Source organism: Epinephelus lanceolatus, chromosome 13, assembly GCF_041903045.1.
Source record: "Epinephelus lanceolatus isolate andai-2023 chromosome 13, ASM4190304v1, whole genome shotgun sequence".
Lineage (NCBI taxonomy): Eukaryota > Metazoa > Chordata > Actinopteri > Perciformes > Serranidae > Epinephelus > Epinephelus lanceolatus.
The window spans coordinates 33,666,047-33,682,778 of NC_135746.1; the positions used below are offsets into that span (position 1 = coordinate 33,666,047).

Consider the following 16,732-nt stretch of genomic DNA (forward strand, 5'->3'; position numbering starts at 1 on the left):
AGTAGGGCCCTACATTCATAACCAATTTGAGATAGTCAGGAGTGAAAATTAAACTTCAGAGGTTTGCCCACTCACTCTCCTCTACTGGAAACACTCACAGAAAGACTTATTTTAATTGAAGATGGAGCGACTTGATTTAGCCACTAAGCAAACAGAGTTGAAATTCAGTGCCTCCTTTGAAAGATAAGACTGGTCAAACAATAATATTTCCACACACTCCAAATGTATTGGAGAACTGTTTTGTGCAAAGAAGCAAATCATACAGACAGATCTAATCTGTCCTGAGTGCTTCAGCTTTTATAAATATAATTTTTCAGAATGTGAAATAACAGAATAATACATTAAATAACTGGAGTGACATGTGCTATCATTCCAGTGGCACCCACATCCACATTGTCTCTATTTCATCAAGATATTTTCCATCTTATCAGCTGCAGACTTTAAAAACAACACTCGGACATTTTATTCTATATGTCAAAATGCCTCCCACTTCTAAGACACTTTTTAAATTGGGGGCCTTTTTGAACTTCCAAGAGCTATTTCCAAAGTCAATAGAGCACGATCCAGAGAGTCATTCCATCCGACTGTGTAGGAGGCTACAGGGTGTTTTTATGGGGGATATTGAACAGTGATTTCTTTGGCATAGCTTGGAGAGAGGGGGTGGAGGGAGGAATGTGATGAAAGGGTTTGGGCCGGCCGTGTGGGGTTACCTGGGGTTAGGGAATTGTGGTTTTATTTGCGTGTGTATGGATGTGTGTTTAAGAGAGATAAACAGACCACTAAAAAGCTGAGAAGGCAAGACAGAAAAACACAAATATTGAGAGAGAGCAAGAGAAACCAAACTTGTTTTAAACATGTGTGTTTTTGCTTTATTTTGCATAAATGCAAAAAAAGAAGAAAAAATCTTACCTTGTCCAGTTCACTGGACAGTTTCTTGTTTTCTTCAGTGAGCAGGATTCTCTCCCTCTCGTATTTCTGCTTGTACTCTGTTTCAAACTCTTCCCGCTCGCTTTGGCTGGAGGACACACACACACACACACACACACACACACACACACACAGATTGTTAAACTTGTGACATTGTATAAACTTACATTTATTCCCTAACCATAATTCACAGCTGCAAATCCAATCTTGACTCTTTACTTTGTCATTTTAACATGAACACTAACTCGGTCTTTCAAAAATGGGACTTTATTTAGAGAATTTGGTTTTGTGGAAGGATTTTTCTGCCTTCCAGCCTCCTAAAGTGAAATACTGGTCTTTCAACAGCCACTCTACATTAAACTTACAAACCAGGTACTCTAATTCAGTGGTTTTATAACAACAGAAGTATAAAAATACAATCAAATGTTCATCAATCTCTCAGTCAGCCTCCATCAGACTGCCTCATCCATCCTCCTACTTTCATCTGTGTGTGGGCCCTTCATCTCCACACATTTCCTCAAAACCTAAATCAAAGCCCTGGTACTAAAACCAGGCACACATTATTCTGCCCAAACACATTAATGCAGTTAGAAACTGATACAGCAGTGTGTTTAAAAATGAATTAGAAAGCAGAGAGAATAATATGTCGGGAACACCAGGCAGGAAAGTTAGTCTACAGGGTACAAAAACAAAGCTGTAAAGCTTTTCCCTCAAAAACAAGTTTTTATTAAAATTTGATTAAACCAGCAGTTCTCAGTGTGGGATCAGGTGCCCCCGAGTACCCACCAGGGGGTCTGCAGTGGAAAAATAAGTTTAATTTCTTGGTATTTAATATCTGAACTGGCACATTTTGACATAATATTTTTTTTAAACTAATTCAACTATTTCCACTTAACCATTTAAAACTGCACACATAATGTATTAAAATAAAGTCTTACTTAAATCCACAGCAACTAAGTCCGTGCTATTCCAGTTCAGATATACACCCTAAATTAAGTGCACGTAAATGAGTAAACAATTTATCATCTCGCCAGCACTGTTATTGCCTTGCTGGAATATTTGCCTTCAGCTTCAATTTTATGGCTCAGGAATGTGACCAACTGTAGGAGACATCAACAACTCTCATTCAAGCCTTAAAAGGCAAGTATTTTAAAATGAATGGCAATAACATCACCTATGTAAGCAATCATTTCATAGGGGTAAGCAAACAAGTGCTCATCTTTGGAAATTAACCTGTGATCTTCATGCATCTCCTGGGAAATGGGGGTCAATACAGAGAGATGAAAGTACTTGAGAACCCCTGGAGGAGGTTACCTGCATAAGGTGTTATTCTCTGGTTGGGTTAGGGGCAACATAACTATTAAAGGAGCTCTATACATCATTCAGAATATGAATATAGCAGCAACAGTGATTTGCTGTGTGTGTGTGTGTGTGTGTGTGTGTGTGTGGTAATCTGCACTTCTCTGTATGCTGTTGTGGTAGATGGTCCGGCTGTGTGTGAATGATGCTTATGTGGATCCATACAATGGCTAGCTAATGGCTGGCACTCTGCACTGCACTTGTATGGCAGTACCACTAATCATGGGACAAATAGAGGCCCTTCCTTCGGTTCCCACCTTGTTAACACCGTTAGCTCTGCCTGCACTGTTGCTGTTGCTAGTGCTGTTCATGCTGTTAGCACTGTAGCTACTAGCTGCCGGTTAGAAAACAGTGTGCAGACAACTTCTGATTCATGAATATGCTCTGAATATATTATAGAGCTCCTTTAAATTCTAAAAAACTAAGAAATGATAAATTAACTATTCAAAAGAAACAGCACTTCACAGTTTCTATACATCTTTACCAGACAGGGACTTGAACTATTTTTAACATAACTGTATTTACCTCATGCAATCATCACTGGAAAAGACAATGAGGAAAACAGGATTTTAGACTCAGTTCAATCAGATGAAAAAACTGACAAGATAAACTGGTAGAGTACCTCTCACGGCGAGTCTTGTCCAGCTTGTCTTTGAGCATCAGGATCTCTTTCTGTAGGGCAAGATGTTGGCTCTCAGCGTCCCGCAGCTCCTTGCGCAGAGCCTTCAGCTCGGTGCTGTGCTGGGCTTCTCTTCGCGCCAGCTCCTCCTCATATAGGAGCGTTTTCTTCTCCAGGTCTCCCCGCAGGCGTCCCACCTCTTGGCTCTGGTCTGCTGAGCCCGGGGTGGCAGAGGAGCCGGCCTGCTTCATCTGCATGGTGGGAATATGGAGAGAAGTGAGGTTGGGGTAAAGATGTGTAGAAAGAGGAGAGTGAAAAAGACCAGTAAGACTCTTTGTGTCAGTACAGAGTCAACACACATCTGTCCAAACACTTCAGGTGTGAACTATGAGTCTTAACTTTTAAGGATGTGCATACACTGTGGATGGACAGGTTAACGTTCAGCTCTGTTTGTTTGCACACTTACCTTAAGCCCTTCCAACTCCTCCTCCAGCTGTCGGCTGTACTGCTCATTACGCTCTCTCAGCTTCCTCTCTTTCTGAGCCTCTGCTGAATGCTCCTCCGCCTGCACTTCCATCTGACACACACAGAAACCCCAGTGACTGGATGCAAGCGTGGAACATACACCACGTTTCCCCTCATGCACCATTTCAGCCCACCAGGAGCAGAAGTAGGCATCTTTTTAAACCACACATAACAACTGCACCAATACAAAAAAAAAACAAAACAAACAGAACTGTCACAAAAATATACACTTTGTGGCCTCATTCCATCAACCTACGGAAATTATGTGCAGCTTGACTCTAAAATGAAGAAAAAATTCACACATAACGTCTGCAATGTTTTTGCAAGTATGTAGAAACATGAAACACAGCCACTGCAAAACTGCTTCTAATCTACTGTATAAAAATTCATGGAACTCTAAAAATATTTCTACAAAGGTGATATCAGTACAAAACACAGACAGCAATAGAAGTTTGAAATGTGCACCAACCAGTGAGTGGAGACAGAATAGGGTGTGCTAACAACCACAGGGAGACTACTCTACCTCCTTCTTGGCCCTCTCGGCCTTTCGCACCTCAAGGCGGAGAGCCTCAACTTTCTGAGTCTGGCTCTCCATCTCCTCCTCTTTGTCGCGCAACTGGCGAGCCAGGCGCTGCTTCACTGACCTGGGTGAGGGGTGCAGTCACAGGTTAGTAAGAGGAAACAATGGAACAGAGCTTCAGAAAGATCCATGTATTACACTAAAGGCAGTGTTGTGCATGAACACACAATCATATTTTTGATAAATGCTGAAGTAAATGCATTAATTTGCAACTTGGTTGAACATGAGGGTTGTTCTCTCTTCCAACAGTTAGCATTGTGCATGCCAGAATAAGACCAGTACAGCCAGTTCATATGGATAGTGTAAAGAGTTTTATAAACAAATCAGTACAGATTCCACAGAAAAAAATCTGTTATCTTTATGTAAATTGTGCCCTCTGGATCTAAAAAACAGAAGCACGTACATCAGCCTCATCAACAACCCATTTAAAAAGACCCTTTTGTTTTTTTGGGACTGTGAACTTATTTCAAAATTCAAACTGTGAACTACGATTGTGAACTAGTTCATTATTACTGTGTGACCTGAACTTTGAGCTAGCTCCTGTTAAGTGTGAACATACACAACACTGACCAAAGGTTGTGACTGTGAAGAAGCAAGGAAGTGTAGGTGTGTTGGCATTGAGAAATGGTCTGGAACAGTGATCCTACCTGAGGTCTGTGAGTCTCTCGTTCAGCTCAGAAAACTCCTGCATGGCCAGTTTTCTCTGGCTGTGGGCTTCCTTCAGATCCTTCGACTGCGACTTAAGCTTCTCGTTGGCCTCCACAAGATCCTGGCAGGAAAAGGAGAGAGTATATAAACAGTTAGATTCTCACAGTGACTTAAAAGGAAAATTCATCTCAAAATAAGCAAGTTTTTTTTACTTTCTGGACACCAAAATCAAAGCTCAGCACTCTCTTTTATCTGTTTTTCCTTATTTGAATACTGATATCATTGTGTTTGTAGGCACGGCTATTAAACAGGGCTTTGTTCCACGGTGAATAAAAATATTTCGATTAAAAGAATATATGTACTTTAAAAAATCCTATGTAACTGAGACACCTATTCCTGTAACATCACACAAACACACTTTCATGGTGATATTTAGTGGAGCCTTAAGCGTTTATCCTCCAATGGGGGCAATGCATCTAAATTAATGAACAGGAAATACTAGATCCATACACAAACAGGATTCCCGTACAACACTGGCTCTACCTTGTGCATGTCATCCCTCTCCTGGGTAAGGCTCTTCATCTGTTTCTCCAAAGTTTTCACGTGTTTAGATGTGTCCTCCAGGTCCCTGCGGGCCAATGACACATCCTCCAGCTGCTTCTCAAGCTGTCCCGAGTCTGACACACACACATGCATATCAACAAAGGTTTAAAAGTGTGGCTGGTAAATCAGTAAAACTAGCTGGTGAATTTTAACCCTTATAGTTGATGTATGAAAAGATTTGCCTTTTGTCCTGAACACTACTGAGCTGAACTAAATAGAAACAAACAAACAAAAAAATTCTGACCAGCGATCTGCTTCTTGAGGATGTCAATCTCGCTCTTCAGACTCCTGATCTCCACCTCCTTGTTAGAACTGGGAAGGCCCTCGCCTGTTGGATGCTGCAGGGCCTGCACCGTCTGTGTTGACTCTGCAACAGGGCAGGTAACAGGTATCAGTTATGTTCCCTGTGTATGCTTTTCAAAACATCTAACTTAGATGTGATAAGATGGTGTCCTGCATTCAAGTATGGCCACTGAATGGACAGTATATGTGGGCGTTTGTATGTTGGGGTAAATTTGTGCGTGCATGTGTTGGTAATCTGAACTATTCATGCATATCATTTAATAAATGTAAGCTGAATGCACTATGTCTCCTCTTTCTCAGCCTCAAATTGCAAAGCCGAACTGTTTCACCAGCCTTACCTTGCAGTTTGCGGCTCAGCTCTACTTTCTCCTGCTCTAGGCGCCGGATCCTCCTCTCGTAGGCCTCTGTGGCCAGGCTGTCCTCCAGGCCACGCTGGACATCCAGATCCAACTGGTCCTGGCCTGCCTTACCAGGCTGCCCTGCCAGCTGTCGCAGGCAACCCCGGTCAGAGAGGGTACTGAAGAGAGAGGTAGTGAAGAGAATGGTATGAGAGGCATGACAATAGGACCAGTAAAAATCAGTGATAAAAAGAGTGTGGAGAGGATAAAAAAAGTTGAATGATAAGGGAAGAAAAAGCAATTTATAGAGATGAAAAATGGGCATTGTGGTGTTAAAGAGTGTGAGAAAATTCAGTATGAAAGTTTGGTTAATGGAGAGAAAGAGGCCAGACAGAAATGACAGAGAAGCAGCAGGGAGACAGGAAACAGGAAAGAGAAGTGGACGACAGAGATAGAGATGAGAGGATGTTGAGTCATGGAAGAAGGGGGAGAGAGAGGGTGGAGAAGGAATGACAGCAACATAAAGTAAGATGGGGAGCATGTGAGACAGAGAGAGAGAGAAGAGTGGGGAAAGAGGAGAAAAAGAAAGAGTGGAAAAGGCCATTATCACTGAGCCATGAAGAGATAAGAAAGTAAGTGGCGGGTTTGCTGCTTTCTCACGGGTAGCCTTCAGTGTGAAGATATACAGCGAGTCATGAACATCACCTTATTAGGGAGGGAAGCTAATTCAATACTCCTATGCCTCTTTAGATGGATGGATGCTGCAAAAAGTGAGAGGGCTTGTCTGGCAAATCTGTCCATTTATAATGACTAATTACATCTGAAGCCTGATAATGACAGGGCGCCACACTTTGTTCATCCGTCTTTATTAGAAAGGTGAAAATGGGTGACAATGATCTTTAAGAGGGCCTATTATGCTTTCACTTATTTTCTGTCATCTATACAGAATAATACAACATTGTCGGATGTTTATATTAAAAGGTGGCCAAAGTTTCAAATAATGAAGTAACATATATAACGGAAATCTCTGTGGGCAAAACCCTCTTGCTTCAGAACATTCTGAATACTCTGTTTCCTACATTATTTTCTACCTTTGACACAAGCTGACATCAGCTTGAGACAGATATATCTTTATATGGTCATCTGCTCCAGGTGTGCTACTGCAAGTGTTCACATTATCTACAGTGCTACATGTAGCTACATGCTAACATCAGGGAAACATGTTATCTTAGTGCTGTTTTTCTAAGCATTTATCTGTGATTTGTCATGGTAGGAAGTGCTGCTATTCTCCATTACAGTCATTTCCCCAGCCGCGATGACAATGCAGTGATACGGAAGTTCTGGAAATGCTGACCAGTCATAGTAGACGGTGCTTTTTTGGGAGGGGAGCTTACTACAACGGAGTGTTACAGACAGGGGGTGAATTCAGCATGGACCGGACAGTATGATGTAAATAAGATGAGTGAGTTGTTTTTTGAACATTAAAGCATGTAAAAATGTTCTAGTAGAAGCTCAAAATACAAGTATAAGCCTGAAAATGACCAACATAGGTCCTCTTTACTTTTTTCTGACTGGAAAAATACCCTTTGCTTCATTTCATCTCTCCATTTAGTGTGAAGGAAGGCATTCCAAAAAAGACACAAAATGATCAAATCCCAAGTCTAAACTAAATTTAGACAGTGGTTAAAAATAAGGTTTTATATATAATCAAGTCATGTATCTGTTTCCCGTAGCAGCACTTACCATTTACTGGTGTAGGTGAAGCCCACAAAGGGCAGGTGGTGGCCAGAGAAGGCAGTGTGAGAGGGAGGGGGCATAGTCTCCTGAAAAACGTTTAATGACAAACACATGAGATTTTCACATCTAATTCAGGCAAAGATAAAAAAAAAAAATGAATACATTAATAGGCAGACAACAATGTGGGATTACAACATTTGTCTTAGTCAGTTGATCCCTAAAGAAAAAAACCTTACCGAGTTCTTTAGGCAGTCATCATCAACATCAAAGTTGGAGGTATCTGTAGGACTGCTGACCTCTGGGATGTATGGGGCCTCACAGGTGAGAACGTTTTCCCAGTCAATACCTGAACACGTGAGAGGTCACACTTACAACACAGGATGATCCACAGTTCATTATTATGCACACAATACTGGCACAAGTCTATGAACTCTGGGTAGCTGAAATACCAATTATTGAACAAGTATTCATGGATTAATCCCCTTTAGAGATACACTGTAAAGGTAAACAATGTATCTATGAGGTTTATAAAAATAATAGCATCTAAAAAATAAGGTATTAATGAAGAAAAAACACATGAGCACAACATACAGAAGAAAAAAAGACAAAAAAGAAAACAACTTAAATTAGACACTACTAGATAAAAATCCATGCACACTGTACATATAATATAATATATATCTATATTGGAAATACAAAGAATATCCAAATGATGGAAGACACTGTGAGATCTGTGACATCAGACTGAGCCTGTACCAGTAAAAAAGGGGTGGTGCTTGAAATCCTCAATGCCGTTCTGGCCCAATCGGTGTTCTCGACTGCAAATGAGCCGGCGAATCAGATCCTTAGCGTCCTCCGACACATCTGTTATCTGCTGTGGGAACTGGAACCGCTCCTGTGCAAAATGTGATGGTGTGCATTAGAGGCAACAGACAGCTGACAATGTTTTTTTAGACTTCACATCCTCTATACAGCGTGCCTTTATCCACGCATCATCACTGACATGTTTGCTGCTTCCACTTTGTGTCTACTTTATGCTACAGATCCTGTCTTTCAAACTTGTTTCACTACAGCATGGTAATGTAGACGTGCAATTCACACATACGGATAAGCAGCCTAAATTCAACTTCAAACTATATCGCTCACCTTGTGGTTCATGATCTTTCCATAGGTTTCCACCAGGGACTCTGCGTAGAAAGGAGTCTCGCCATACAGCATTTCATACATACAGACGCCCAGGGACCACCAGTCGCACTCAGGTCCGTACTTGCCTTTCCCATCCTCCATGGCCTGAAGGATTTCTGGGGAGATGTAGTCTGGAGTCCCCACCGCCACGGAGGATTGGACCTAGCAGAGGGACAAAAGAAAATATCAACAACTAGTCCAAAGAAAAACTATAAAAGTCACATATGAAACAAAACAATCTCACATAAAAAGCAGCAAAGATCTTAAGTATTCAAATTCAGCCTGCATGCTAATGAAAGTAATGACGATGATGAGTTGCAGGCTGAAGACTTGGAAACATGCGAGATGAATACCACTGCACCAGCAACAGCAAACAACTAAACAAAGAGCATATTCAGCATTCAGACCCCCACTGAAGGACAAATTCCCTTGTCTACACAGTTTTTGGAGCTCGGTTACAGTTTTGAAGCAATTTTGAGAAGGCACTTTTGATGTCCTGAATTAAAATCAAATCAGTTTCATAATGTAAACAAGTGAGTTTTCAGAAATGACTGTCATGATTAGGTGCCAAAAGTTCTGCTGTGGAAGAGAAAAAGCAGATGTTTGAATTCTGATCCATCACACATCACAGAGTTTTGAAATCCATCACATGTGGCATAATCTGTCTTTATTATTCAGGAAGTTGCTTTAACACAGATAAAGCACCAAAGAAATGCACTCTTATCATGATTCAAAGCTTCAATCTGGATATTTTAGTCCAAAGTGATGTTCCAAGAAGTGTCCAACAAGCCCTGAATTTATTTTTTCAAATGCTCATATAACCTCATTACTATATTAACACTGGAGGAAGAGACTCAGGCACTTCTTTGATCGTCTATTTCATCCTGTCATTTTTCTGTTATGTAACACCTGAGGGGAATTATTTTTTCCTTTCTTTTTTTGCTAGGAGAATTGTCTGAATCATAAACTGCAGGCATAGCCAAGCAGCTGAACCACATGCTCCTCCTGGGAGACCCCCGGGGGGTGACAAGGAGGTCAGTAAAGCTCTGGTATGTTTGCTTTGGATCAGAGGAGGCATCAGCAGCAGTGTGGTAAAAACGTACCGTCCCGTCCTCCATGAGTTTGAGGCAGGAGCCGAAGTCAGCCAGGCGGATGTGGCCGTTCATATCCAACAGAATGTTGTCGGGCTTAATGTCCCTGAAAGAAGACGGAGAGAAAGAAGGGAAAGACAAATTGAGCAAACGATTCCTCAGAGAAGAATGAGTAAGACGAAGAAAATAAGACATTCTTCCAAAAAAAACAATACCTATAGGACATTCAAAACACACAAGCCTGTTCTCATATTGCACCATCAATTATCATCACATTAAATTACATAACCTGGGGAAATTTAACTTTCTTAACTTGCTTGTAAAGCTAGTGTGTAATAATTTAGATGTATTTATGATTAAATTAAGCGTAGTTTCCCTGTGCCCATTTATCAGCAGCATGACAACTCTAAATTGACCAAAAGAAAGTATAAACACTGGAAATAGCTGGACTTGTGGGAATTAGCGATACAGAAAGTGTGTGTGTGTGTGTGCGTGTGTGTGTGTGTGTGTGTGTGTGTGTGTGTGTGCGCCGGACAGAGCGTTTAAAACACACACAAATATGCACTCTGTTTGAGGAAATATGCAACACACAAACACACTCCCACTCACAAAAAAAGACCCTGTGTCCTAAACAGACATACTCCCCTTTAATATTTGTGTTTGTGGACTGAGACAGGCTGGGTGGGGGGCTGCCGACAACACATTCTTTCAGTGATGTGTACACAGTGGCCACTGTAGATTTTCTTTTCAACCTGCATCTGTTCTGCATTACTACTGCTGATGATATGTTTATAACACAGATACAGACTCTGGCTTGATTCCAGCTGCTACAACAAAGTTTTCTGTCAACCAGCTTCAACAGCTGGATCATCTCAATATTCATCTGCTACTTTCGCAATGTAACCAGCAACGTTTCAAGAGTGGAACTGGCTGGAGGACTTATTAACCAGAAACAAATGTAACAGCAATTACTTGGTGGACTGTTGGGCTGCAACTAACAAACTATTTCACTGTTTAATTGTTTGGTTTATAAAATGTCACAAGTAATGGTGTTTGATCTGACCCGCAGTCCAACATCCAACAAGATATCTAGTTACCTGTCACATAAAACAGAAAACAAAGCTGCAAATTCTCCAAGTTGAGAACTGATTTTTGGTTGAAAAATGACTGACTTAATTTGTTGATTATCAATGACATGTATATCTCTGGCTAACCACTGCAGCTCTAGTGGCTAGTGCTGGTTTCTTTCCCATGTCCTACGACCTCTGCATATGGAATATTTTCAGTATAGATGTGTCCAACAAGTACCTCTACCCTTGTTTTGCATTATTTGGAACTTTACAAAACACTTGTCTACTTCCTGTTAGTAAGTTACTAAAGCAAAGGTGACTTCAGGGCCATATGTTAAACATCCCTGTCCTAAAGGGAATAAGGTGCAGGACAATCCTCTAGTGTGTTTAACAGGAAGTCACTGACATGTGGTTTATGTTGGGCTGCTGGTGCTATTGTCTTGCATGGCAATTTGAAGCCTTGTTAAGATTGACAGTCCAAATCTATTTTTGGCATATCCATATTGTATCCACCTTGATTTTAGAAAGTTCGGATCATAAAAACCACATGAGATGCAATTTTTGCTAATTGGATCCAAACCACATTTGGAGGTGGTTTGAAATGCGATTACATTCAGATTTCTACAGATACTTCTCGGTCCGGATGCTCTGGTCGCTCAAATTGGATTTCAAAATGTCCCTTGGGACACTTGCAATGCACCATACAAAAGCGATGCCAAATCTAGAGTAACAGAAGTACTGAGCAGAATCCATGCTGCTACTAGCAGAGGGCTATGGAGAACAACATGGAGAACATCAGTCTGTGGACAGACAGCTGAATAAATTGTCTGCTGGCACTTTGGGGGGAGGCTCCTATACAGGCAAAGCTGGAAGGAAGCTACTGGAAGAAGACAGTCAAGAGATAGGTTCCACATTGGAAAGCCGCATTACCGGCGTAACTACGTAGTTACTGACATTTACGTCATTATCCCAGCAACCCATACAGATGGGTTAGTGATGTCTGGACCAAGCAGCAACACCAGGGCTGAAAAATCAGCTAACACAGAAGTGCTGAAAACTGCAGTTCCTCCAATGGCCACTTGAGGCTGGCGCCAAAAGTGAGTCAGTACCCGCAGTTCACAGCCTAGTACAAAAAATGGTTGTACAGGGATTGAGTTTTTGTACAACTCACCCTATTACATTTTATCAAGGCTTAAAGTTATACACTATTAAGGAAATGGGTGCTGTAAGTGACTGGCTGGATCTACAGCCTGGCCTGGTCAAGTCTAGTCTCTGTGTTCATGGTGGGCAATTCTCCGCCCGTACTTCTTGAGGGAAAAAAAAATCCTTTGTTAATATTTTGAATTCTGTCTGTATTTGCTTGAAATCCACTTTATAATAATGGTAAAATCATACTAAATGACCCCAATGACTGCTGGCCCGGACTGGTATGAAACAGAGACGTCACTGTATCCCACCATCATGGCTAAATATAGCTTCTGTCCTTGTCTGACCATTCCACTGAGTCCCCCTGAGGGCAAACCCTGGCGAGCCCTGTGTCTGAGGCCCTCTTATCAACACAGTGAACCACGACACGGCTCAATACCCACGGTATGGAGGGCACATAAAAGCTCTTTATAGTGTCAAAAGCGCACATACACACAGTGCATGCAGGAACACACAAATGGCAGCAGACACTCACACCTTTGATGTTCCAGGTTACACAACTGAGCTGGTGCTATTTCTGTGCAGTAATACAAGCATGACTCCGCTTAAAATAATAAACCTGATGTCCAACACAAGCACACCCCCACTCACTCCCTACCCCTAAGGGCCCTGACACACCAAGCCAACGGTCGGCCATCAGTGAGCGTCTGTCGCCCTAGTTTTTGTGGCGTGTCCCGCCATAAGGCCCGAGCACACCAATTCCACATCAAAGACCTAGTGGTGATAAAGGATGACTGCTGCATTGCCTGTGTTGCTTGAGTCTTGGCCAAAAAATTGCACTTGAACACAATGCAAAGACAACGGCCATGTTGTGTACCTACGTAAGAGGAAGTACCCCTCCATACCAGCAGGTACTGGTAATCTGTACTGGTCATTCAAAAAGGGAAAACAGAAGACCGACAGGATGGATTCAAAATGCTTTTTAGCCAGTTAACACATTGACAACACAAAAATCCAGTGTTAGAAAAAACAACCACTGTCCACAAGCAAACAATAACAGACAATTACGAACCATTTTTGTTAAAGAGCTCAATAGCTAGGAAAAATCTTTAATATAACAAGATTTTTTATCTCACGCTCTCTTGACTTAAGACATTTGTTTGTTTTCCTCACTTCCACTTCTTTTTTGTGCACTGAGCTGAACTCCCAATCATAGTGACGTTTTTCACTGATGGGCTCCGCCATCTCCACTGCCGATTCAACATGCTGAATAAGCTGAAAAAAGCCATCAAGGGTCGACTAGTGCCAATGGTGCAGGACCCACCACAAAAACTAGGGTTACAGGTAAGGGTGCCACGGGAAAGTTGGAGATTATCAGTCAGAGAATGTATGGATCAAAACACAAGGAAATAATACAGAAACTCAAACACCACAGCATCCAAAAGGCTGGCCACATTCTGAATGTGTGCATGATTTAAAATATCTAATGGTTTATCATCACAGTCAATGGGACAACAAGAATTGCCTCTATCTTCTATCTTTGCTAACGACAATGGCTCAACCTTACTCATTCAACCATTATAGTGTGTGCATTTTTAGATTTGGCCTTCAAAGAGACCTCAAGCAAGAGCTGCCTCTAATAAAAGTTACACCAAAGCCACAATAAAGGCCTGTGCCTTCTGGCAGACAATAACCAATGTGATAATGCTATCTAGCAAAACACTTGATTTTTGCCAGATAACCAAACTTTAGGAATAAGAAGCTAATCAGTTAAAGCTCATGAAATTCCAACATTTACCCTCTGATTTTCTGAAAATGCTTCTTAACTACCTACTAAATACAAGAGACTTTTTCTTTTTCTTTTTATGTAAAGAGTGAGCAGACATAAATTTGCTTTGAAGACATCTTTGATGTTTCTGTCTTCAGCAAAAGATGTCTTCAAAGCCAGATGTGAAGCCCCTGTCATTTTCCAGTAGTGTTAATAGTCTTATCTCGTGGGGCTGCAACAGCGGGTGGGCTAGCTATCCTGTCTGCTTCAGATAAGCCAGTATCACACCAACCTATAAAACCTTGGATTGAAGTAATATGTGCACATATGTGACTTGTATAGACACATAAAATTTGGGCTCCAAACGTATATATACTATAAACTGACGCTTATTTTTACCAAATCACTGCTTGCATCACGGATTACTTAGAAGTCTTTTTAAAGGTCTTGACTGCTCACAGATGAGTTCCAGATTGGACATCACTTTCCAAAGTGGATACTGTATATAGCATTTTGGATGGAAACCACATACTGTACCCAAGTGCATACATCCACGCAACCAATTGGGAGTAGCATGAACTTGGCAGGCACAAACACACAAACAACTGGCGGGGTGTATACTCAAGGTCATACTATCAAAAAGAGCTTATAATTTGGTGTTGGATGATTGAGATTTTGCTGATAAAATTTTAATGTCTCTTTGAGGACTTTTATCTTAGACTCTACACTACTCTGTTATATGTGAACCTTCAGATTAACTTTTACGACTCCAAACCTACACACAATGGAAGGCTTGAGCAAGAAGACAGAAACTTGGGCATAATCACTGGAAAAAAATATGAAGCCTCTGGCTTGCAACCGTATAATGGTATAAACAGTACCTTTGGAATGTGTTCAACCTGTACAAGAGCTGTCAGTTCTGTTTCAATAAATAGGAACAAAAATAACTTAAAGGTGCCCTGTGGAGTTTTTGATCATTGGTGGCACTATGCAGCAATGTTTTTATGAATGGGTCTCTGTTTTTTGTTTTGTTTTTGTGCATGCCCACCAGGACAAACATGCATGCTCAAGAGCATGCTGGTTAAGTGATAGAAATTCCCGCCAATGGTTTCACGCTGTTCCACTGACCTACAGGTGGTGGTAATGTGCCAAGAAACACAGTACTACACCAAAAAAGGCAGGGAGGAAGAAGACAGCCAGCAAGTAATGCTGTTTTCCATTTACCTCAGAAGTTGAGTAAATTAAAGTATGTGTCTTATACTAAAATAAACACAAAGAACTAGATCATCTCATGTTTTATGATTTGAAAGATACATAATAACTTAAGTTTTAATTTTCACAGCAGCAATTAAACAAGACAGTCTCACATTTTTCAGTTGGTGAATTTCATTTTTAACGTCTAAATTTCAAATTTGTATATTTTCGTCAATGGTCAGCACCTCTCCAACCCTGGTGTGCGCTTCTCCTTTCTCTTCATTTTTAACTTTTAAAACACGTCTTTACAACAGGACTGTGTGATCTCTAGTGTGCGTATCTATTACCAGGCACACGACCTCTCTTCACTGAATCTGTATCACCTTGACAGGAAGTGTAGACCTTACAAATCATGAATGACACCTGGAACAGCTGCCCTAGACTGCGAGCACGTGGATCTGATGGTGTATGTGTGTGTCTGTGTGTGTACACACAGGTGCTTCAATTGCTGGAAGGCCTTAATCTGTTCCAGAGACTTCTGGTCTGCCAAAAAGCAGACAGCGTGAGTTGACCCATGCCTGTCCATGTGTGTGTGTAAATATGTATGTGTGGCAGACAGACCACTGCAGCACAGTAGGGGTAATGCAGAGGGGGTATTGGTGCTGCCACTGATAAACCGTTTAGTACTAGCAAAGCCCCCGTCTGCCCACTCCCCTCTCTTTCTTGTCTTAGCAGCAGTTGTCTTGCTGCCACCATCCTCCTTTCCCCTCTGACACCAAAAGTCAACATTACTTTTTCCCCTCTGCACTTAACATCATCTTTTCCTTAACAATCTGTCTCACTCATACTGTTGTGATGAGTCCACTGGTCGTCAGAGCAGCCATATAAAAGCCCCCAGCTCACACCACTGGAGACTAATAGCACAAGAGCTGACTCACATTTATAGCCTTCCACGCATGGACAAAGCTAGAGAGGCTGTGGTGTTAAGCTAATGCTAGGCTAAGCTAGTTAGCATAGCTAATTGGGCTACTGTGTCACAGGGCTCCTGCGGTCTTAAGGAGCAGCGCAGAGACGAGAATAGAGGGAGGTAATCTCTTCTAAGACCACAGCATCCATCTGTGAGGGCCATCTGGACGCCACCTCACAATACACACACACACACACACACACACACACACACACACACACACACACACACACACACACACACACAATGTGGCCTGCAGCAACTCTGGAAACTGCAAAGACAAGGCATGTCCACATGGCTCTAGCCAAGTATTTGTTAACTAACGAGTAAAGAACTGCTGCCTGTGTGACTTCTGGCATCACTTGATGACACACACTAACACACACTTCCCTCTTATGCCAGGCTCTTTTTTTCAATATTTTCATGAAGTGTACATTTCAGTGAAATTTGAGAATACCTTTAGAATATATCTTTGATAATTGGTGTGTGTGTTTGTGTGTGTGTGTGTGAGAAAGAGAGAGAGCTCTGTTCCCCCTTAGATCACTCAGCTGTGAGGAGACACATGGCTCTGATCAATAATAAAACACACAAAGGCTGCAATCAATAGGAAAACACACACCATTACACACATACACACAGTACACTACAGTTGCAAGACCCCCCTCAGGAAAG

The 16,732-nt window shown here is 41.6% G+C and overlaps 1 protein-coding gene across 8 annotated transcripts in view; it reads right to left on the reverse strand.

Annotated features, from left to right (window-relative positions):
- The window catches only part of cdc42bpab (CDC42 binding protein kinase alpha (DMPK-like) b), a 92,583-nt gene that overhangs the window by 21,483 nt on the left and 54,368 nt on the right, over positions 1-16,732 (reverse strand). For all 8 annotated transcript variants that reach the window (XM_078174060.1, XM_033649126.2, XM_033649127.2 and 5 more), the window contains exons 6-18: positions 9,928-10,021; positions 8,786-8,986; positions 8,396-8,534; positions 7,876-7,985; positions 7,646-7,725; positions 5,903-6,081; positions 5,506-5,628; positions 5,202-5,335; positions 4,658-4,779; positions 3,954-4,074; positions 3,372-3,482; positions 2,909-3,156; positions 910-1,015 (exon numbers count right to left, since the gene is read on the reverse strand). In XM_078174060.1, coding sequence (XP_078030186.1) covers positions 910-1,015; positions 2,909-3,156; positions 3,372-3,482; positions 3,954-4,074; positions 4,658-4,779; positions 5,202-5,335; positions 5,506-5,628; positions 5,903-6,081; positions 7,646-7,725; positions 7,876-7,985; positions 8,396-8,534; positions 8,786-8,986; positions 9,928-10,021 — 1,768 coding nt within the window. The remainder of the gene's footprint in view (positions 1-909; positions 1,016-2,908; positions 3,157-3,371; positions 3,483-3,953; positions 4,075-4,657; positions 4,780-5,201; positions 5,336-5,505; positions 5,629-5,902; positions 6,082-7,645; positions 7,726-7,875; positions 7,986-8,395; positions 8,535-8,785; positions 8,987-9,927; positions 10,022-16,732) is intronic.